This window comes from Alosa pseudoharengus, unplaced genomic scaffold, assembly GCF_046254945.1.
Source record: "Alosa pseudoharengus isolate Yale_2024_CS ecotype anadromous, Long Island Sound unplaced genomic scaffold, YU_APseudo_1.1 YU_APseudo_1.1_scf_9, whole genome shotgun sequence".
Classification (NCBI taxonomy): domain Eukaryota; kingdom Metazoa; phylum Chordata; class Actinopteri; order Clupeiformes; family Clupeidae; genus Alosa; species Alosa pseudoharengus.
Genome location: NW_027468881.1, coordinates 9,178,627 through 9,200,883, shown reverse-complemented (window position 1 = coordinate 9,200,883; position 22,257 = coordinate 9,178,627). Strand labels below are relative to the sequence as shown.

Here is a 22,257-nt window from a genome sequence, read left to right as displayed (position 1 = left end):
AGACTGGACCAGACTTTAGTTAGTCCCAGTTTATTCCCAACCAGACCTGATCAGACCTCAGTTAGTCCCAGTTTATTCCCAACCAGACCTGATCAGACCTCAGTTAGTCCCAGTTTATTCCTAACCAGACCTGATCAGACCTCAGTTAGTCTCAATTTATTCCCAACCAGATGGGATCCGACCTCAGCTCAGCTCTCACAGGGATGATTATTGTACCTAAACAAAGGGAACAAAATAGGAATGATTTGCTCAGGAGTGTAACAGCATAACAGGGTTGTCTTTGTGGGAGTACCCCCAAACCACATAGACTGGAACTGCACAATCTGCACGGGTGAGCAGTAGATGGTGTTTGATTAGGGTATATGTGCATGTCAAGGGTAGAGTGACCTCATTACATTTCAGAGATTGGATATCCCTAAGCAGAGTACTTGACGTTTTAAGGTGACTCTTTTAAAAAAAATACATTTTCAGGAGCTTGGCGATGAAGGGAAGGGCAAGGACTTCATCAGTCTCGGATTACAAAACGGTCGCGTTGTCTTCAGGTTGGTGAACTAACTGTTTCATTTCATTTCATTTCATTTATTTATTCAGGACAGTGCACATTGATCAACATTTCTGTAAATGTGCCAGTGTTAGCCAGCAGGCTAGCAGTGTTGACTTTGTCCACTGGGGTCATCTAGAAAACTGAAATTGAGATTTCCTTTAAGGGAAACAAAAATGTTTGAGAGTTGTTTCTGTGAGTGCTTGTGTTTGGTGTACGAACCCTGAAAACATTTGTCACCCTCAGCTACCAGCTGGGCAGTGGTGAGGCAGAGATCATGTCCAAAGATCCCATCAACGATGGCCATTGGCACAAAATCACTGCAGTCAGGTAACGTTACATACACTATGAAAAGCATACAGTAACACACACCAAATGTTCTTTTCTGAGGTGCTGGCCACTGGTACAAAGGTTTAATAGACAGAGACGTTTCGGCCTATAAAATATCTGATGAAGGCCTTATAGGCCGAAACGTCTTTGTCTATTAAACCTCTCATATGGAGCCAGAGTGTGCTGCACTTTTCTACCATTCAATGTTACATACACTCACAACACAATTCACCCTGTACAACACCATCTACTGCCATGCAGTTCAATATGCCATACAGCCATAAGGTCTGAACAAAACATATACAGGATACATCTTAAAAGTTCATCCTGAGATGATCAACTCGGCCTTCAAACTGGTCTTCAGCTCATCATTAACTAGTGTTTTAGGGCCCTCTGAATTATAAATCATTTTATTTTGTTAGACTGAAATCTGTTGTGTTGCAACCTGATCATCCGATATTTACGCTAAGGTATTTCCTAAATCCATGTGACAGTCAGACAATATTTAGCTGTTAATAAGGTCTAGAAAGGTGCTTAGCGTCAGCACATATCTCAGTGGGACTTTCCACATCAGCTAAGGAAGGGACATTGTTCAGAGACATCATGTTAAGCAGCTTCTGTTAAAAAAAATAATCTTGCAACACACACTCGTTAAAAAAAATAATCTTGCAACACACACTCAAATACACTGGGCTATTTAGTAGGATGCAGTCACTACATTCTGTTGTTCTTTTGTTAAACATGTTGTTCAAGTTACTGGCTTGGAAAAAACTGATTAGGAAAGACATGCCCACAATATTCTACAGTATTTGCAAAGCATTTGCACAAAACACCTGCCTCTCTCTCTCTCTCTCTCTCTCTCTCTCTCTCTCTCTCTCTCTCTCTCTCTTATAGTTTTGTATTTTACAATCATTATACTGTGTCTCTGTAGGACGGGAAAACAGGGTTATATTCAGATAGATGGACGATCCATGGCAAGGGGTCAGTCTCAAGGCAAGAGCATCATGGTCAACACTAAAGGAAACATATACCTAGGTAAGTCCACTGTGTGCTGGTGTGTGTGGGGGGTCTTTCAGTGTGTGTTTGGAAAAGACAATGTGTAAGAGAGAGAGAAAGAGAGAGAGATTGTTTCAACTCCTATCCTAGCTACTGTTATTAATATCAAACATACCTCTCTGTGTGTGTGTGTGTGTGTGTGTGTGTGTGTGTGTGTGTGTGTGTGTGTGTGTGTGTGTGTGTGTGTGTGTGTGTGTGTGTGTGTGTGTGTATGTGTGTGTGTGTGTGTGTGTGTGCCTGTGTGTGTGTGCCTGTGTGTGCCTGTGTGTGTGTGCCTGTGTGTGTGCCTGTGTGTGTGCCTGTGTGTACCTGTGTGTGTCTGTGTGTGTGTGTGCAGGTGGAGCCCCTGACATGCTAGCTCTGACAGGGGGGAAGTTCTCATCAGGAGTCACGGGGTGTGTGCGGAACCTGTCTCTGATGAACGCACGGCCGGGAGAGCACAAACACACACCCATCGACCTGCGGGTGCACGCCGAGGATGGAGTCAACGTGGAGCGCTGCGTCTCATAAACTCCCACTATCACAGAGACTTCCCAACAATCACATACACGCGCACATACACACACACACACACATTTCCATATATGACAACACACACACACTTTTCCTACACCTATGACAGCGCACACACACACACACACACACACACACACACACACACACACACAAACAGACACTCACTTACACAAATAAACACATTCACACACACAAACACACACAGAACACTCATTAACATCCAAAGAGTCTGATCTCACACACTGACAATCATGCTGTTTCACAAAAAAAAACACAAAGTGCTTTGCTGCTACCAAAGGAGAGCAAGTCAGGAAGCACAGACACACACTCACACACACAAACACACACAGTACGACACTCAAGGAGCTCTGACTCTCCGTGCTTGCAGTCAACCAACAGAAGAGATGGAATATGAGATATGAGATGATAATATTAACAAGTCTTCACTTCCTCAGTGTTGTATTCTCAGTGGAAGACATCACACAAGGACAGCTTACTCAGCCATGAGAGAGAGAGAGAGGAGAGAAAGAGAGGGAGGGAGGGAGGGAGAGAAGAGAGATAAAAGAAACCATGGATGAGTGTGATGGGCCTTCTACATGGGTTAGATCCTATGGAGTCAGAAATGTTGTTACAGCACTGATTTTTTTATTTATATTCATATAGAAATATATATTATATGTGGGGGGAAATGCTAACTAACCATAAACTGCTCCTCTGTTAGCCTGGAAGTGATTCTGGGTGCTAATATTTGCTTGTGAGAATGGGGTCTGTGTGTGTATACAGTGTCTCTGTGTTTTGATGTATGTGTGTGTGTGTAAGGTTGTGTGTGTGTGTGTATGTGTGTGTGTGTGTGTGTGTGGGTCTGAGCTCGCAGGCTAATCTGTTTTTACTTGAAAAATGATGCAGCCTTTTCTTTCCTCCTTCCTTTCTTTCTTTACTTCTGTCCTTAATTCCAGAGCTGAGATAGAAGAGCAGGCTCTTAGACTTAACGTATGAGCGAGGATCACGGGAGGGATGGGGGGGGTGGGGGGGTCACTTAAACAAAGAACAAAGAGAGAGGGGGATGAGGAGAGAGAGAGAGAGAGAGAGGAAGAGAGAGAAGGTTGGAGAGAGTGAGAGAATGGAATGGAAATGGCAGAGCCAAAAGCATGGCCGCACAGCTGAGGAGGTGAACTTGTATGAAAACACACAGAAATCTGTTGTTGTTTTTTTCTTGGGAGAAAACAGCTTTTATCTGCTACTGTCATTTTTTATACATTATGGAGCTGAAATCCTTTTGCCTTCCTTGTGTGGTAGCCTTAGTGTGTGGGGTGTTCCAGAGAAACCATGGTGCTACAGTCTGACAGCCAACCCTACGAAATAAATGCTTTATTTTTGTCTCTTTGTGCTAACAACTTCAGTAGGTGTGTCACTCATACGGTTTTTGTAAGTACCAATAGTCACAAATGTACAATAAAAGGCCATTTGCCAAAGCCAACCACAGCTAGGAATCTGAAACACTGTGAATTTCTGTGTCAATATGAGTTTTTCATTTCACTGCTCAATGTTTGTGTGGGAATGTGGACATTTGTCTGCTTACAGTACGTGCGTGTGGGTGTGTGTGTTTGTGTGTGTGCTTGTGTATCAAGCTGACTGGGGAAATGGACACTAACCACTAATTCACAGAAAAGTCCCTGAATAGAGGAATCTGACCTTTCTGTGTAATGGCGACGGATCAGGTCATGGATCTTCAGCTTTGACATTTACAGGCTCCTGGAAAAGCAGGAGTTACTGACAACAATGGCAACGGCTGAAGGCTACGGATGGTCTTTCACCTGTTTGTTGTGCGATCCACAGAACATCCCAACAGTCAACTCCACTGGTTCCTCCAGCCTAAAGCAGAGACTGACTGCATCACCTAATGTCTGATTTTAGACTAAAATATCAAAATTAGGGATTATCCAGTGACATCATGGATTGTACAAAACAGCACAAGACATATGCATTACATATGCAGAGCGGGAATGAGGCATATCTAGACTGTAAAAGAAGCATTGGGTTTGTGGAGACATTAACTCAGTCTTAACCCTAATCCTTCTCAATCCAGCACCCCAGCCATGAATCTTTAAATATTTAACCCAACATAACCCTCTATCTTAAGCACTAATCCCACAGCACCGCACACTGAACTCTAACTCTGTGTTGACGAACAGGCTTTTCCATAATCCAGCTCAGTCTTCCAAAGATGGGATAAAGAGAGGCTAAAAAAAAATAGGAAGTCATGTAAATCATCACTCTCAAAAAAAGTCTTATAAATCATTACTTATAATACGCATTATTTGAAAATAACCACCTTTGTAAGGTTTGACAAATGGTGGCTATAAACTAGGCCCATAACAAAGATAAAAGTGATTCAAAGCACTTTGTATTTTTCTCTTTGCATCCTAATTATGTAGTGTTTGACACCTGCGTCAACTTACTGACTTCATGAAATAACAAAGTATTTTTTAAAAATGTCACATATTTGTGGAAGAGCTTCAAGGAACCCTGCTATTATCTGTGGTATTGTCTTAAGACTGTGATTCCTGATACCAAGAAAAAAAATGTACAATCATCATCTGTCAAGGGTACAACACGCCCTCTCTATTTATGGCTATTGTCTTTTTCTAGAATCTCATGCTTTCTCTCTGTGAGGTAAATGTCTTCGCTTGTCTCCTCTCCACACCTTTCTACAGAGCACTAACTTCCTACAGTGTGGCCATTACACCAGCCTAATATTCTCTCAGATATTACTCAGATATGTGCTTCACTTGAAGACAATGGTGACATTTTAGGGCAGAACTGTTCCTTCACACACCCAAGGCTTGTTCTTACAGTTCTTCTGTGTTCTTACAGTTTTCACAAGGACCTTGACAGGAGCCAGGCAGGCATATATATTCTCAGGAGTAAGACAGCTGTTTTTCTCATGGGCTCACAAACACATCTTACGCAAGGGAGACCAGAGACATGGTCTGACATTTTAAATAAATAAGGTTCCCTCGGCTAATCTCCATCCATCTCGCTGACAGCAGTCACATTGGGTAACCAAATGTGATCCCATCCTTGGGGAGGGGTGAGGGTTTGAATTGCAAGGAGCAAAGGATAGCAGTTATGTAACAGGATTTGAGTTCAGGCTATTGATCAAGGGTAGCAAAGATCATGTGTGGAGGACACAATAGAGGACACATCCATTCAGGCCTGGCAGACCCTTATCATTAGTTCATCATTTGTGTTTCGTTATAAAAAAAAATCATCACATTTACAAGGTCACATTTACAAGTTTTAATGTTTTTTACGTTAATTAACTGTAAGATGATGTAAAGAAAAGACTAAGAATCACAAGGAAGACACATTAAAGTGTATACATTACACAGAAGGAACACACCAACATTTTGGGAAATTAGCTTACAGTATTCTCCATCTCCCGCAGAGTTAGATAAGATGATACGTACCCTTCTCGTGCAGTAACTCAGTCTGACCACCTACCCACCACAGCAAGGATATACCAGCTGATCTTGCTGATTCTTGCTGGTGCAGCTGGTTGGGCCACCAGGTGGACATGCTGGTGTGAGCATCTGAGGAAGTTGGTGGGCAGAGAACATCACCAAAGACCCCACACATCCTGCACACACTCTCTTTAACTTTTCTTTTAATGTCTATTTGTTGAATGTATAGAGAGTTAAAATTCCTTGTGTAAGTATACTTGGCCAATAAAACTGATTCTGATTGTGATGCTGGTATGACCAGCCTGGCATGTTGGATATAGTTGGTGTAAGATGGTCAAGCTGGTGACCAGCCTGCCAAGCTTGACATAGTTGGTGTAAGATGGTCATGCTGGTTTTCTAAAATGACCAATACCAGCTAAAATGTCAGCTTGAGGTGGTACAACAAGCAAAACAAGCTGAATTACTATCTTAAGCTTGGTAAACCAGCTAAAGTTCACGTCTTGAGTTTTGCTTTCAGCAGGGTAGTTTATTGAAGTGATCCGAACCAACTAGCTCAATTCTCAAAAGTGGTTCCACAGATGACATTTAGCATTAAAATGCTGATGCATCTTCCACTATCAAAAGACACTTTAGACACTTTGTTTAATGATTAAATTAAAATGTAACTACACTTAAAATTCCAATTTGATTTGCACATGCAAATTGGACAGCTTTTAAAACGGCACATATTTAAAAACGTTTAGATTTTGAATAGCTTTCAAGTGCCTCAGCGTGTGTAAATGCTTTAAAGTGCCTGTTTATTTAGGCCATCTGAATCATTGATGAGTGGCCTGAAGGAGAGGAGCACTGCCAGTCAGTGGCTAATGCCCAGCCCACTGTTTAGGGAAAGCCCCTGATGGCTTTGGCTGGCCAAGATTTAGCTCTAAATAATGCACATGAATTGAGCTGTAAAGAGTTGAAGGCTTATTCAAGTTTTAGTCAAAATCCTCCCGAAGAGTCGACAGCCTTACGTGGCACCATCCACAATCAAATCTGTGGTCTTTTTTCTCATGCTACTTAAATAAACTAGTCCCATCTAAAGAGCACCTCAGGCATGTAGATTATTATTTTTTTTAAAAACATTGATACCTGACTGCTTCATACTAGTGAGGATGAAGTCTGAACCACGAGGGGCATTAGAATAGAGGTATTAGAGTAGGGGTCTCAAACTCAAATGAGCTGAGGGCCACTTCTGCCAATGTCATCTATTTTAGACACCTGTGCTAGCAACCTTAGCTTATAAATAAAATAATGATAAAATAAATATTAATACAAATGATAAAAACTAACAAAAAAGCATAGAAACAGGTAGGCCTATGTGTGTGTTACAAATGCACGTCTTCGTGTTTCTCGCGTGTAATAAAAGTATTTCCTGAAAACTTTGTGCAGCGATTTTGGGTTCGATTCAAGCTCTGGATGTCTAGCAAATAGTGGAGGAGAGTACAAATGAGATATGTCACCGTACTTGGATCTATCGTCTATTTTAATCAGTATCGTTGTTTGTCGCAATTAAAAATACCCTCAAGGGCCGGATTACATTATTATTTTGACATACGTTGCGGGCCGGAATTGGGCCGCGGGCCGGGAGTTTGAGACCCCTGTATTAGAGCTACTCCAAGTACTTCCAAGGCCTCCAGTAAGTCACAGAACTGACTTTAAAGCACTACTGCTTGTTTATAAATGACTAATGGAACGGGACCTAATTACCTATCAGGCATCAGGCAGACTTCTCCAGTACACTGAACCCTAAGCCTGGAAACGTTCACCTCAGCTGGATCCCTGGGTTAGTTCAGTGTGCATTTATCTATGGTTGCAGTGACTCGTTTTGAGGAAATTCTGTGTGCTAATGTTTCACCCTGCAATAAATCTCACAGAAGTGGGTCAGACTGCCGTCCCTATGACCAACATTTGCGAGTAACTCATTGACTCCGTTCTCTATCTGTCGGGCAGACCTGTTATGCACTGTTACATAATTTTTCTGAACTCTGCTGTAAACAGCACTTGGAATAGGAAGAGAGGTTGTGGTGATTTTACTAGGACATTATACTGCATGCATTAGTTTATTAGAAATGATTCCATTTACTGTAAGAGTGTTGGTGATGCATATGTTCAATATTACTGAAAGTCACGAGACTGCATGAGACTGTCATGGGACTGAACCGTCAAAGGCCAAGAAGTGAAGTAAACAGGATAGGGACTTTCCAGAAGGGCAGAAACAAAGAGGGCTAAGAGATGCAGATGGGCAGAAACAAAGGGGGCTAAGAAATGAAGGGACTTCCCGGAGGAAAAGAGAAATCAGGTGACACATAGAACCAAATAAACACATACCCTGCCTGGCAACAGATTACACATAGAACTTGACTACATGTATTCTGCCCAGCAACACACATTTTTTAATGTACAGATGAGAGGGGTTTTCCACCAATATCTCAAGTCCCGAAACGTTCTGATTGGCTAAAAGGGGCCTGGTGACGTTCCTGGTGATGGAAACGCCTCCCAGGCCCCCAGGAGCATAAAAGACAGAGCAAAGGCACACTTAGTTCAGATCTCATCGGGGTGGCAGCTGCAACTCATCGCTTATTGCCTGACGGTTCAGTCCTGACGCTGTTTGGATTGTATTTTCACTGCAATAAAGGATCAACAGTCTTCAACATCTGTTGTCTTGGTGTTCTCCTGCGGGTCTTTGACATCAGAGTGCTAATTGGGTTGGAGGTTCGGAAAGTGGATACTTTTTCCACGACAAGGTCCATGGCTGTTTTATTCTTAGTCTATATAGTACAGCGGCTAAGCACCGGAATCGTTCAGTTTTTGCAGAAAGCATGGAACTTGGCACGCCATCTTGAATTCAAATATAGCTACCATTCTTAATAGAATTGTTGATACAACTTCAAACTTAAACAAGATAAAAAAGTATTTTAAGTTCTAACACTCAATTGTTAGGGCCAAGGAAGCTATTGACAGGATTTCCAAACAAACTTGATGTTGGCCATTTTGAAATCCAATATGGAGGATACCAAATGTGAAAATATAGACTATCTCTATTGTTATTCATGATAGAAATATCATTCAAAAACAATTTAAAAGTTTGAACAGTCATTTTATCACATGACAACCTCAATAATATACTGTACAAGGCATCAAGTATAATCTGGTAAGATTCCAATATTGCCACTATGTGTAAGAAAATTCTATTAAATTATTCTATATCTTGGTTAATTGAAGTAACTACCTACATCATCAATACATTCTTATTCTACCTTCTTCTCTTTTTGAGCAAACCTTAACTCTTACTTACTATACACTGCTCAAAAAAAATATACACTTTAAACAATAAAACACATCAGATTTCAATGGGGAAAAAACATCATGCTGGATATCTACATTACATTAGGCTGACACATTTTTAGCTAAAGCGCCTTACAACCTGGTAAACAGTTTAACGCTTTTAAAACAATTCTCTCAACAATTTAAAACAATTCAAAACGTTAGAGTACAATAGGGAAGAGTGCATAAGTGAGTACTGTTTTTATACAGTCAAGTGAGGTGGTAAGTGCTATAATTAGCTAGTTGTAAGTAGTGCTACGAGAGAAGATATTCTCTGAAGAGCTGGGTCTTCAGGAGTTTTTTGAAGATGGAGAGGGATGTCCCTGCTCTAGTAGGAACTGGTAGCGCGTTCTACCAACAAGGAACAACAGATGAAAAAAGTTCGGATTGACCTGAGCGTACCGGTGGCAGAGCTAGACAATGTTTGTCTGAAGAGCGCAACGGTCGGGGGGTAGCATATAATGCCTGTATGAGGGCATTCGAGTAGGTGGGAGCAGTAGGTTTAGCTGGGAGGACCAGCAGTTTGTTTTTTGAGAGGTTTAGCTGGAGGTGGTGTGCCTTCATCCATGAAGATATGTCTGAGAGGCAATCCGTGGTCCGTGTCGAGACCAAGGGGTCATCAGGTGAAAAGAACAGATAAAACTATGTGCCATCTGCATAGCAGTGGTATGAGAAGCTGTGAGAATGTGTAATCTGTCCCAAAGAAGTGTTGTGGATAGCAAAGAGAAGGGGAACCAGTACTGAGCCCTGGGGGACCCCTGTGGTGGGATGGTGAGGTGCGGACAGATGTCCAAGCCATGATACGTTAAACGAGCATCCTGTGAGGTAGGATTCAAACTGATATGGACTGGATATGGATATGTTAGGAACAAAAGGATGCGACTTCGTTATTTGGGAATGAAAATGATCAATCCACAGAGGACTGAATTCAAAGACCCCCCGAAAATCTAAGGCAAGCTAGTCCATTTTGCTTGAATTTCAGCGCAGCAACTCATGATGGTACTCAGTAGTTCGTATGGCCCCGACATGCTTGATGGCATCGGGGCATGCTCCTAATGAAATGGCGGATGGTGTCCTGGGGAATCTGCTCCCAGATGTGGACATGGCCATCACTGAGCTCCTTGACAGTCGGTGGTGCAACCTGGCGGTGTTGGATGGACCAAAATATAATGTCCCAGAGGTGTTCAATCGGATTTAAGTCAGGGGAGTGTGGGGGGGGACAGTCAATGGTATCAATGCCTTCATCCTCCAGGAACTGCCTGCACATTCTCGCTACATGTGTCCAGCCGTTGTTGTGCACCAGGAGGAACCCAGGGCCCACTGCACCAATACAGGGTCAGACAATGGGTCTGAAGTTTTCATCCTGATGCCTAAGAGTAGTGAGGGTGCAGTTGTCTTGCCCGTAGAGGTGTGTGCGTCCTTCCAAAGATATCCCTCCCCAGACCATCACTGGCCCACCACCAAACCAGTCATGCTGAATGATGTTGCAGGCAGCATTACATTCTCCAAGACATCTTTAAACGTCACATGTGCTCAGGGTGAACCTGGTCTCATTTGTGAAAAGCACAGGGCGTCAATGCCAATTTTGCCACCTGCCAATTTTGTAATCTATGGCAAATGCCAATTGAGCTGCACAGTGCTGGGCAGTGAGTATAGATCCTTCCAGAGGCCATCGGGCCCTCAGGCCACCTTCATGAAGTCTGACAGTGTGGTCAGAGACATTCACACCAGCGGCCTGGAGGAGGTCATTTTGTAGGGCTCTGGCAGGGCTCCTACTGTTTGTTGTTGCACAAAGGAGCAGATACTGGTCCTGCTGCTGGGTTAAGGACCCTCTACCAGCTCTCCTTGAGCAACTGTCTACTGGAATCTCCTACATGCTCTTGAGACTGCGCTGGGAGACACAGCAATCCTTCTGGCAATGGAACGTATTGGTGTGCCATTCTGGAGGAGTTGGATGTGCAACGTTTGTAGGCTCCAGGTACTGGCTTATTCTACCAGTAGTGACACTGACCCTAACCAAATGTGAAACTAGTGAAAAATCAGTCAAGGAGATAAAGATGGAAAATTTATTATTTGCCACCACCTCTAACATTCCTGTTTTTACAGAACCTTTTACATCTCCCTTCTTCCTTTCTTGTCAAAGTTTTTGGAGAAAATGGTCTTCAAGCAAGTCTTGGACAGTCTGTTTTCAAGAGTCATTCTACTGAAACTGCTTTTCTGTCTGTGACCGTAGCATTGACAGTAGCTAAGTCCTCATCTAAGTTGCTAAGTCATTAGTATTCATTCTACTAGACTTATCGGCAGCCTTCGATACTGTTAACCATGACATTCTCCTTTCTACACTATCTGAACTGGAATGTCTAGGAAAGCCCTTGACTGGTTTAAATCCTACCTTAAAGGGCACATGACTTCACCACAGGTGTGCATCAGGGATCAGTATTAGGGCCCCTACTTTTCTCTATTTACACACTTCCTTGGGTGAGACCATTCGCTCCCATGAATTTGATTATCACTGCTATGCGGACGATACTCAACTTTACCTGTCTTAAGCTTTTGGTGTTTCCACCAGACTTGGCGCTGAACGCACTAGCAAGTGTCCTAAAAGTGCTGGTTCACTGACTAGCATGAGCCCTAATGTGTCAGGAGGGAGCTAAACTCATAAGGTATTACGTATTTAAGTTTCATGGACAAGCATAATCATTTTATGGGATGCAAAATATTAAACTACAATAAAACAAAATAGACCTTTTCAAACAATCACTATAAGCCTTAAAAGAAACTTTAGCATATGCTAATTGGCCCCACCCACCTCAATTGAATTAGGCTAACAGTAGGATGTGTTGGACTGGGTTATGTACTAATTTATCTAACTATGACTGGGTGTATGTACTAATTTATCTAACTCTAGGATAGAAGACAAAATAGCTAATTTCCCAAAAGGCAGCATATGTTTTTTTAAGAGACTTGACAGACGCTAGCATCCAAGGCTTTTAGCATCCTTGCTAGCATGCCAGCCTCTAGGGGGCAAATTAGACGGATTGAGCCCAGGCAAGTGCAGGGTTTAGTCACACAGTCGAAACTTCACACATAGCCCAAACGCACCCCAGTTTTTGACTCAGTGTCAGAATGTATGGCTACTTCCTTAAAATCTAAGATGTCTGCCATTTTAATTATGCATGATTGTCTCATAATGTATTTCATAATGATGAAAGATGGCTGTAGACATGTCATATTATGTGTTAAAAGCAGCATAGCATTATAAATGTAGAAAAAAAGGGCATATTTTGGTGGCCATATTTGAATTCAAGATAGGGGCCACTAGGGGGCGCTATGTGTTGTTGTTTCCCCAAAGTCAGATGTCTCCCTGTGTGTTTGTCTCTGTGTCTGTGTGTGTGTGTGTGTGTGTGTGTGTGTGTGTGTGTGTGTGTGCACTGAAGCCGCAAGTGGCCTATCAAGTGTGCATTGGTTGGTTGACACTCCACCCTCCCATTGTTCCAGTGTTTGGCAATTGACCTTTGTTGCGCTGCTGACGGCCGGCGACCTGAGACGCACCTTAAACCCCCAGGCCACCATTTTAAACGATCCTGCATGCTATTTTCACTGTCTCCCCGTAGGCAGCTGTCAGTGTGTTTGTTAATGTGTGTGTGTGTGTGTGTGTGTGTGTGTGTGTGTGTGTGTGTGTGTGACAGGTGCATTGTTTTGAGCCTGACGTGGCAGAGAGCCACACTAAAGATGAGCTGTTGTTGTTGTTCCCGACCAGGCAGGAAACAATTAAATGGGACACATTGTGCAGATATGTCTACATGCATCATCCTCCCTGGGCCAACAGTATCCATTTGTCATAGGATACACAGACGTAGCGAATGCATAGTCCTGAATAGCATATCCCCTCTCTGGGCTGGTGTCCAGCTTCTCGACTCGACTTGAGTGTAGATTGGAGTTGCCCTGTGGCCTGGGAGTAGACCAAATGTCTACTGGAATGGAAAAAGGGGCATCTCATAGTGATAACCTCCCAAAAGCGCATGCATGGATTTTAAGATGATCTCCTAGATTCCCCACAGAGTTTTGCACAGTGTGGGCTTAAGCCTGAGGAGAAGATTGTGCCTTGTGCCTGTGTGGTGGTTTCTCTCTCATACAGATTATATTTTCAGTGGCCTGTGGTCGATTCCATCATAAAGCTTCTCAGATGGCAACTGGGAGAAGATGCAGATGGAACATGCAAGGATTAGCCTTGCTAAGGAAGAAATAAAGAAAGCAGAAGTTAGTTGTCATTAATAACAATGAGGCGACACTATAAGGTCTGTGCAGGCTGGGAGGTGACAGTGTTCTGTGATTTGGTGACAAACATGGCTGTGAGGGGGTGATTAAAGTGAGGGGTTAGAGGTGAAACAGCTGACGATGAAAAGCGAGGCAATGATGGAGGTGACAGCGTTAGATGATGAGGTGACAGACATGGCTATAAGGAGGTGACAAACGTGAGGGGTTCGAGGGTGAAATAGGTGACGATGAGAAGGGAGCAGGTGATGGAGGTGACAGCCAGGGCTGAGGGAGTGACACATTGGGGTGAGATGACAGTGGAGACCAGTGGAGCGGTCAGTAAGCGACGATGAGGAGGTTGGGAAACATGGCTCAGATGGTGATTCACATGACAAATCCAGTGAGGTGTAAATAACTAAAGTAATGGGATGCTTCCTATTGGACGGCTCACAGCAACGTTCTAAACATAGTTGTGTGGGTGCTGTATGGACACTGACCAGTGAAAAAAGAACAAAATATCCACCACATTCCTCCCTCCGCCTCCGGATAGTCCAGTTGTTAAATCTGACGTCACACGTCGTTTCTGGGACCGACTGCTCTTTTGTCCAAAATGTTTACTAGTGCAGCCAGCCTGTTTTCACAACCTTTTCACCATCTCCTCTGTTTTAGTGAGGGTAAAAAAGTTGATTGACTCTAACAGAGTAATGAGTGTAATTGTGCAGCCACATGATGTAATCAAGGGTAAAGTCCAGGCCTTCATAAAAAATAAGATTTCTATTTCTATTTATAAGACAATTTTTGTTGTAGGCTACTCTGAACAGCTTTTTCTTCTACTGTCTATGGAAAAAAACAAGCTGCTCTGGGCCCAGTTGAAAAGAGAATTACTGACACATTAATGCATCAGATAGATAGATAGATAGATAGACAGACAGATAGATAGATAGATAGATACTTTATTGATCCCCAAAGGGAAATTCAAGGTCACGACTTCACACTCGGATGGGCCTACAGAAGTTTAAAACGGAAACATCCGCTTAAAGGTGCCATGTGTAATGTCCGCCAAAAAATCAATTCATACTTCACATTCCATAAAAGATAGGGGCAGTATACCTCCAGAAAGTGAGTTGGTCTACCCTAGAGTAACAACCGAGAAACGTGTATTGCAGTTTGGCTGGCGGTTATGTTGCCCGCATACCGCCTCCCATGGCCGAAACTGGTATTATAACACCTGTCGGGCTGTGGCTAGTAATTTAGCATGCTAATTCAGGTTGATATCTCTGCATCATCACCCTTATTTCTTTTCATTCTTTTGATGCGTGTAGCTCATTTTTTGGATATTTTTACCTCAATTCTTACACATGGCACCTTTAACCCTTACAACAATACCTTTTTTCGGACATTGAACGAGTGGGGTCACTGAACCTGAGCACAGTGTCCCATGCACATTATGCTTTCAATGCCATTGTTCTGGTCATCTCTCATTTTTCCTTTGTTTGGTTGTCTATAACACAAGTTCATGGGCTGCCAATGTGTGTGCAGAGCCCTGGAGTGTGTGTGGAGAGAGAGAGGGACCAGGTATGACACCTGACTCATCTGAGGAGTGTGTGTGTGTCTGGAGAGAGAGAGAGGGACCAGGTATGACACCTGACTCATCTGAGGAGCGACTGAGAGGGAGGAGGTGTGGATGCTGGTGGACGAGTGGGATTCAGACAGAGCCTGGCGAGAGTCCCTGCCAATCCAGAGGGAAAGCAACTATTGGCCAATGGCTACATGCACTTAATAATCATGTTCTTTACCTGCCTTAGAGTTAAGTCTAATAGAGGATGCCACCTTCTCCTCTCTAGTCTCTTGTAATCACAGCAAGGCAGTACTCTCTCTTTCATTGGTGAGTACCATATTAATAAATAATAATAGGCAGATTGAATAGATAATAATAGTTCGCTAACACAACACGCTAATAACAGTCATTACAATAGGAATATTAATAATGGCAGAACTATATCAGTAACAGATAATGTGTAGTTTGACATATTAGTTGATTCATTTAGGAATAGGAATACCAGCCTTAGAGGGGTTTGCCATTAAACACGTATGGAATGAAACTGATTTTAGAGACCTTACACCAGTGGATGACTTAATTCCCCATCAGGAAGACCTGTGTAAACATGACTTCTCAAGCAGTATATTTTGTGAGTACAGTTCCCTTGTAAAAATCTTTTGGCTGTTCTGGATATGCCTTTGCATAAAGTTAAAGAGTTTTCTCTTGTATTCATGTCACTGCCTGCTTTTTAACATCCTATGTCTAGGTATTTGCAGTGTGGACGGCTGTACTTAGTGAGTTTTTTCCTTTCAAAATAATTGTTTATAATACATGTTAATATCTAACCTTTTATAATCATGTTTGTTATTGCTATTACATTTATTATAATTAATAATTATTATTATTAGTAGTAGTTCTATGGAAAGCCCTTTAAGTAGTAATAGTATACTGTTGTTGTTGTTGTTGTTGTTGTTGCTGCTGTTGCAGATGTTAAGATATTATATTAATTTTATTTTAATGTTTAATTAATATTCTATTTGTATTATTTATTAATATTATTTTTTATTAATTTAATTTAATTTTATGAATGCTATTTTCTCTTTCATGGAATGAACTAAAACAGATAGTCTTTTTTTATATTTTCAGAAATATCTCCTATGGCTTCATCTGAGGAAAGTGTGTAGACACTGGAATATAATTCTGACATACCAACACTCATTTAATCCCTTCATTACCAGTTGAATGACACTGAGCATCACTACATACAAGATATCTCATATAATCTCATATCATACTTCATGTCATGTCTCTCCTCTCTTCTTCACACCCATCCTCTCCTGCCCATACCTCACTATCTACTCCCCCCATCCTCTCCTGCCCATACCTCACTATCTATTCCCCTCTTTCGCCACCCCTTATTCTGCCCCCCCATCTCTTCCTCTCCTCTCCCTTACTCTCCTCTCCTCTCCCTTCCTCCCCTCTCCTTTCCTCTCCTCTCCCTTCCTCCCCTCTCCTCTCCTCTCCCTTCCTCTCCTCTCCTCTCCCTTCCTCCCCTCTCCTCTCCCTTCCTCTCCTCTCCTCTCCCCTACTCCCCTCTCCTTTCCCTTACTCCCCTCCTCTACTCTCCCTTACTCTCCTCTCTTCTCCCTTACTCCCCTCTCCTCTCTTCCTCAGTGGCAGCCGTGGCCTACTGGTTAGCACTTCGGACCTGTAACCGGAGGGTTGCCGGTTCGAACCCCGACCAGTAGGCACGACTGAAGTGCCCTTGAGCAAGGCACCTAACCCCTCACTGCTCCCCGTGTGTTCCACTAATTCACGGATTGGGATAAATGCAGAGACCAAATTTCCCTCACGGGATCAAAAGAGTATATATACTTATACTTATACTTATACTCCCCTCTCCTCTACTCTCCCTTACTCTCCTCTCCTCTACTCTCCCTTACTCTCCTCTCCTCTACTCTCCCTTATTCCCCTCTCCTCTACTCTCCCTTACTCTCCTCTCCTCTACTCTCCCTTACTCTCCTCTCCTCTATCCTCTGCTGTCCCCCAGCCTGTCATACAGGCTGGTTTGATGACGGGGACGTGTCGGCGGAGGGCGACTCTGAGCTGGTGCGGGACCTGAAGAGGAGCCACAGTGCGTCCGTCTGCGCAACGCCCACCCACATGGAGGTCCACACCACCGCCGGCATCCGAGCCCAACACACCAAAAACACCTTTCACAAGTACGCACCTCTCCAGTCACTACACTGCAACTAGCGACAGAGAGAGAGAGAGAGACCGTGTGATGTTAATGTGACTCAAAAACTGAAACTGAAAAACAGGCTAAATAACCACAGGCAATGCGAAAACGTTGCAAGACAAAGTTAGAATAAGTTAAACTTTTGAGGTGACAAGCAACAGGGCTCTAGAATATAGAACTCAGCATGCTCTGTGCCACTGGATGTGTGGACTCATGGCCATGTGTGTCTGTGTGTGTGTGTGTGTGTGTGTGTGTGTGTGTGTGTGTGTGTGTGTGTGTTTGTGTTTGTGTGTGTGTGTGTGTGTTTGTGTGTGCAGGTTAGATGTTTCTGAAGGTGTGGTGTGTCTCAATGAAGAGCAGACGAAAGGGCCGTGTGAGGACTACAAAGTCATGTTCACTTGCAGTGGATCATTCTGTAGCGGTAAGATCTTACGTCAGGAGTTGACATGAACAACAGATTTTTGTATGTGTGTGTTTGTGTACATGTGTGTGGACTGTGTGTGTGTGTGTGTGTGTGTGTGTGTGTGTGTGTGTGTGTGTTCGGGGCACTTCTGTTTGCATGCTACAGTAACCTCTAATTTATTCCAGGTTGCAGGACACGCTGGTTCGATTCGGACGACCCAACAGGCAATGGAGACTTTGAGATTCTGAGCATGCTCCGTTCCACGTATCCCAGGGAGATTTGCCCACAGCCAATCACCATCGAGGCCCAGACACTGTCCGGCCAGTCAGCTTCAGAGACCGGAGATGTTCTTCTGGTGTGAGTGTCCACCTGGGGTTTGACGGTTTGACTCTCTCGTCCAACTGCTTGGAACCTGAGCTGCATATGGGATATTTGACATTGGCTTTTCACTCTCTTCTGCAGCTATGACGCCACCTATGGGTTTGCATGTGTCAATGTGGACCAGGGGAGTGGCACCTGCAAGGACTACAGAGTACGCTTCACCTGTCCAAGTGACTTTTGTTCAGGTTGTTGTTTGTTTGTGAGGGCCAACACACACACAAACACACCTCTACTATGATTATAGAAGACTTATATATATATTTTATATTATATTTATTTCATATTAATATAATTATCTCTGTTCAGCTTCTAGTTTATTTGCCTGGATGCATAATACACATGTGCTCTTTTTATAAAGTGTTTACATGAACCTGCATGCTCCCATTGGTGCGCTGTATGTTCTCACCTGTGTGTGTCTCCGCCGTAGTGTCAGAGGAGTGTCGGACACGCTGGCTAAGCAGTGATGACGCGTCAGATGAGGGCGACGTTGAGTCGCTCCCCAAGCTGCTGCAAACGTTTCCAGGCCAGGTGTGCAGGAACCCCATCAGCCTGGAGGCACAGACGCTCTACGGCATCTCAGCAAAGCACACCGGCGACATCTTCCTCTCGTGAGCCTCTTCTCTCTCTCTCTCTCTCTCTCTCTCTCTCACTCTGCGAGAGAGCACAAGCATAGACTGCACATCCATTCATTCACTCAAGGAAACCAACAGTGGTTCTGATGTGTACTTACAGTGGTAAAATGTAATTGTAATAACCGGAGTTGTGTGTGCTAATGCGCTCTGGTCAGTCAGGATTTATTTACATTTACACACAGTGGGTACATAAAAGCAAATTTATCTAACAATAACTGATAAAAGGCTAAAAGGATATTTGCCATTTACCCCTGTGATCATGATCATTTTCAGCACACAGACACCTACATTCAGACACACACAAATACAGACACACAGATACACAGACACACACAGAGACACACAGACACCCACATACACAGCAGGCCCAATTAGGAGGAGGATACAGTTAAGGTACATAGCACCTACAATTATCATACTCGGATATTTGCTATTTGTCCAGTAGACCCGAACACCTCCTATGTAATAGTTATGGTTAGGGGGGTGGGGGGGCTACTGTGTGCAGTCATTGAAAATAAGTTATGTTTTGTGTTCTTCACAGAAAATGAACCAAGGCCAATGAGTTTGAGTTAGGAAAATAATAAATTGCATATTTTTTTTGTCTTTAAGCATACACTGAAAACAGGACCCACAGAACACCTTACAAGGGTTTAGCCAGAGAGAAACAGTATCAATCTCCATAACAAGGTCTCAAGGGACTGAAAGGGGTGTAGCCAGCAACAAATGTTGCGCAAGCACCAATGTTTATTATCTTTGACAAAAATAACTTATAGCTTTGATTAGGCCTAATTGAAGCACATCTATTTGGAGAGCAAGACACTACTTGGCCGATGAAGTATGGAGTTATTGCTCCACTCGCCAAGGTTAAAAAGCATGTGACAGCTGGCATGCCAGAGCACTTGTGTGTGGACATGAGCCCAGATCATGCAGCCAATGCTGATATCATCCCTTGAATAGAGAATAGCAATGTAGTCCTCTACTACTGTAACTACTACTACTCACAGTAGTAGTACTAGTGGTAGTACTCATAACTACTAGAGCTTTCGTCAGCTGGAAAAGCTTGTAGTGGACATATACTTTAACTACAGTACTATGTGACTTACGTACATTAACAATGTTTCTTTTTCCATTCAGCTATGACGTCACATTTGGGTTTGTGTGTATCAACTCAGAGCAAAGGAAGGGGACATGCGATGACTACCAAGTGATGCTAACCTGCCCCTCTGATTTCTGTCAAGGTAGGTTTTCTGACAGGACACCACCAGTGCTCCACAACCTTCACCCCTCCAAAAAAAACCTAGTCAATTAAACAGGAACAATGGGCAATGAATACTACAGCCTTGTATATCCATCGATGATGAACCCTATGTTACACATTGTGTGCCAGGTTGTCGAACTAGGTGGTTTGACCTGGATGACCCTACGGGCCGTGGGGACTACGAGACCTTCCGGCAGCTGCAGGTAGCTTTCCCTGAGGCGGTGTGCAGCCAACCAGTGGCTATCGAAGCCATGACCACCAGCGGTGTCCCCGCCCTTCAGACTGGTGACACTTTCCAAGTGTAAGGCTACCCACAGGCCTGTGTCATGTTGTCAGCTGTTGAAATGTTATTGGCACACGTGGCCATATGTACATGTGGGGCAGCCGTGGTTCGATCCCCGACCAGTAGGTAAAATGTGGTTGAGCACTGCTCTCCCATGCCCACATCCACGGCTGAAGTGTCCTTGAGCAAGGCACCTAACCCCTCACTGCTCCCCGAGCGCTGCTGTAGCAGGCAGCTCACTGTTTCGGGATTAGTGTGTGCTTCACTTCACTGTGTATTCACTGTGTGCTGAATGTGTTTCACTAATTCATGGATTGGGATAAATGCAGAGACCAAATTTCCTTCACGGGATCAGAGTATATATACTTATACTTTAATATACATAACAATGGGGCGGTGGTAGTGTAGTGGTTAAGGAGCTGGGCTAACATGCAGTAGCCTGAAAGTTGTTAGTTCAATTCCCGGCTTCCACCGTTGTGCCCTTGAGCAAGGCGCTTAACCCCAAGTTGCTCCGGGGACAATGTAATCCCTTATAATATAGTTGACATATGTATGTCACTTTGGTCAAAAAGTGTCTGCTAAATGTAATTAATTAATTAAGGACGTTATTATTAACGTTAACAATTATTATTAACAATTATTAGGACGTGACGGTGTATGCGGGAGCTGATGTGATCATGCCCTCTGGCATGTGTAGTGTGGTGTGTAATGTTGTGTGCAGTGACCTGCATAGTAATCTGTGGTGTGCTATACAGTAGCCAGCAGTAGCATCAAATCCTTCAGTGGTCTGTTCAGCAAAACGAGACTTGTACTGCAATGTCAATTCTCTCTCTCTCTCTCTCTCTTTGCCTCCATTTCACAGGTATGATGCGACCCATGGCTTTGCCTGTGTGAATGCGGAGCAGGGGGGCAGGAGGTGCCAGGACTACAAGGTGCGCTTCACCTGCCCACTGGACTTCTGCTCCTGAAGCCCTTGTATGCACACAACACATTCTGGTGGCAGTTTATTTGTGTGTGTGTGTTTTCTGTGAACACTACAGATGCATCATATGCCATCCTGAGATCTCAAGCTTTAGCTCATTGGGACTATTAGAAATAACTGACGGAGCACTTTAACCTGGCAGACACAGGCTACAAAGTCTGATAACTCTCATGGCTGAGTCAGGGTGACTGCTGCTGACTTCAAAGAACTTCAAAGACTTCAAAAGTGAGGAGGAAATGCCCCTTCTTTGGGTTGATTTCTTGGAATCAAAATAACCTCCATTCACTGCCATGTCTTTTGTACTCTGAATGAAAATAAATACTTTAATATACTTTAACATACTATGCATCTATCCATTGTTTTTATTCATACATCGTTGTATATATTGATGGGGTTTTTTTCAATTCAGGTAGAATAAAATGACCTCTCCACTAAAAAAAGAGTATTATGCCTAACTCACTGGCAGGCACTGTAGGATGACGCTCCCAAGGTAATCCCAAAAAAGTTGACAGAATTACGCTATTTTAAATCATATGGTGAGAAATTCAGGAACTGAAGGGCATGGCATTGACTCAGAGTGTTAAGGATGTAAAAATGATCAATCGTCACAACTGCGAACAAACGGAAAAAACGTCTGGATAGCCTACTTTTTTTTTTACATTACATTTAGCAGACACTTTTGCTTACTTAAATTCTAAAACTCTCCGAGGAAAGGGTGAGTAAAAGATATGTCATGTTCATGTCATGTTTCCAAACTGTACCAATTGAAACTGATTCTTCACAGACTGCAAGTGCTTCTACGAGGACTAAATCAAGTGCCTTAAATCCACTTCTGGAAATATGCGCACCCACGTGACACTCTCTCGTCACTTTCTCCCTCCCGCATCCTCCAAACACACCGCCTGCCCGATTTGTTGTACCTTTGTACCTGTTAAGGAAACCTACGCAGAAAAACAGGCAGTTTATGTATAAAGTTCACTTCGAAGCTGTTTAATGAACTGCATTCATAAAT

At 43.3% G+C, this 22,257-nt stretch overlaps 2 protein-coding genes across 7 annotated transcripts in view; both read left to right on the top strand.

Annotated features, from left to right (window-relative positions):
* Positions 1–3,949, top strand: part of hspg2 (heparan sulfate proteoglycan 2) — a 98,847-nt gene extending 94,898 nt beyond the window's left edge. For all 6 annotated transcript variants that reach the window (XM_076276192.1, XM_076276193.1, XM_076276189.1 and 3 more), the window contains 4 exons: positions 472–542; positions 788–871; positions 1,803–1,906; positions 2,265–3,949. In XM_076276192.1, the coding sequence (XP_076132307.1) occupies positions 472–542; positions 788–871; positions 1,803–1,906; positions 2,265–2,437 (432 nt within the window). In that variant the 3' untranslated portion in view covers positions 2,438–3,949. The remainder of the gene's footprint in view (positions 1–471; positions 543–787; positions 872–1,802; positions 1,907–2,264) is intronic.
* A 13,137-nt stretch (positions 3,950–17,086) lies between these two features.
* Positions 17,087–21,467, top strand: LOC143114527 (uncharacterized). Its single transcript, XM_076276187.1, has 8 exons — positions 17,087–17,289; positions 17,624–17,727; positions 17,895–18,066; positions 18,172–18,275; positions 18,518–18,698; positions 19,857–19,960; positions 20,110–20,281; positions 21,126–21,467. The coding sequence occupies exons 1-8, from the start codon at positions 17,231–17,233 to the stop codon at positions 21,229–21,231; spliced, it is 1,002 nt and encodes a 333-aa protein (XP_076132302.1). The 5' UTR covers positions 17,087–17,230; the 3' UTR covers positions 21,232–21,467.
* Positions 21,468–22,257: the final 790 nt, after the last annotated feature.

Bases quoted from the DNA above. Each gene is read 5' to 3' on its own strand.
- LOC143114527 (XM_076276187.1), top strand. From the start codon at position 17,231: ATGGAGGTCCACACCACCGCCGGCATCCGAGCCCAACACACCAAAAAC. The intron at 17,728-17,894 runs GTAAGATCTTAC...AATTTATTCCAG, and splicing joins CAGTGGATCATTCTGTAGCG to GTTGCAGGACACGCTGGTTC. The intron at 18,067-18,171 runs GTGAGTGTCCAC...TCTCTTCTGCAG, and splicing joins ACCGGAGATGTTCTTCTGGT to CTATGACGCCACCTATGGGT.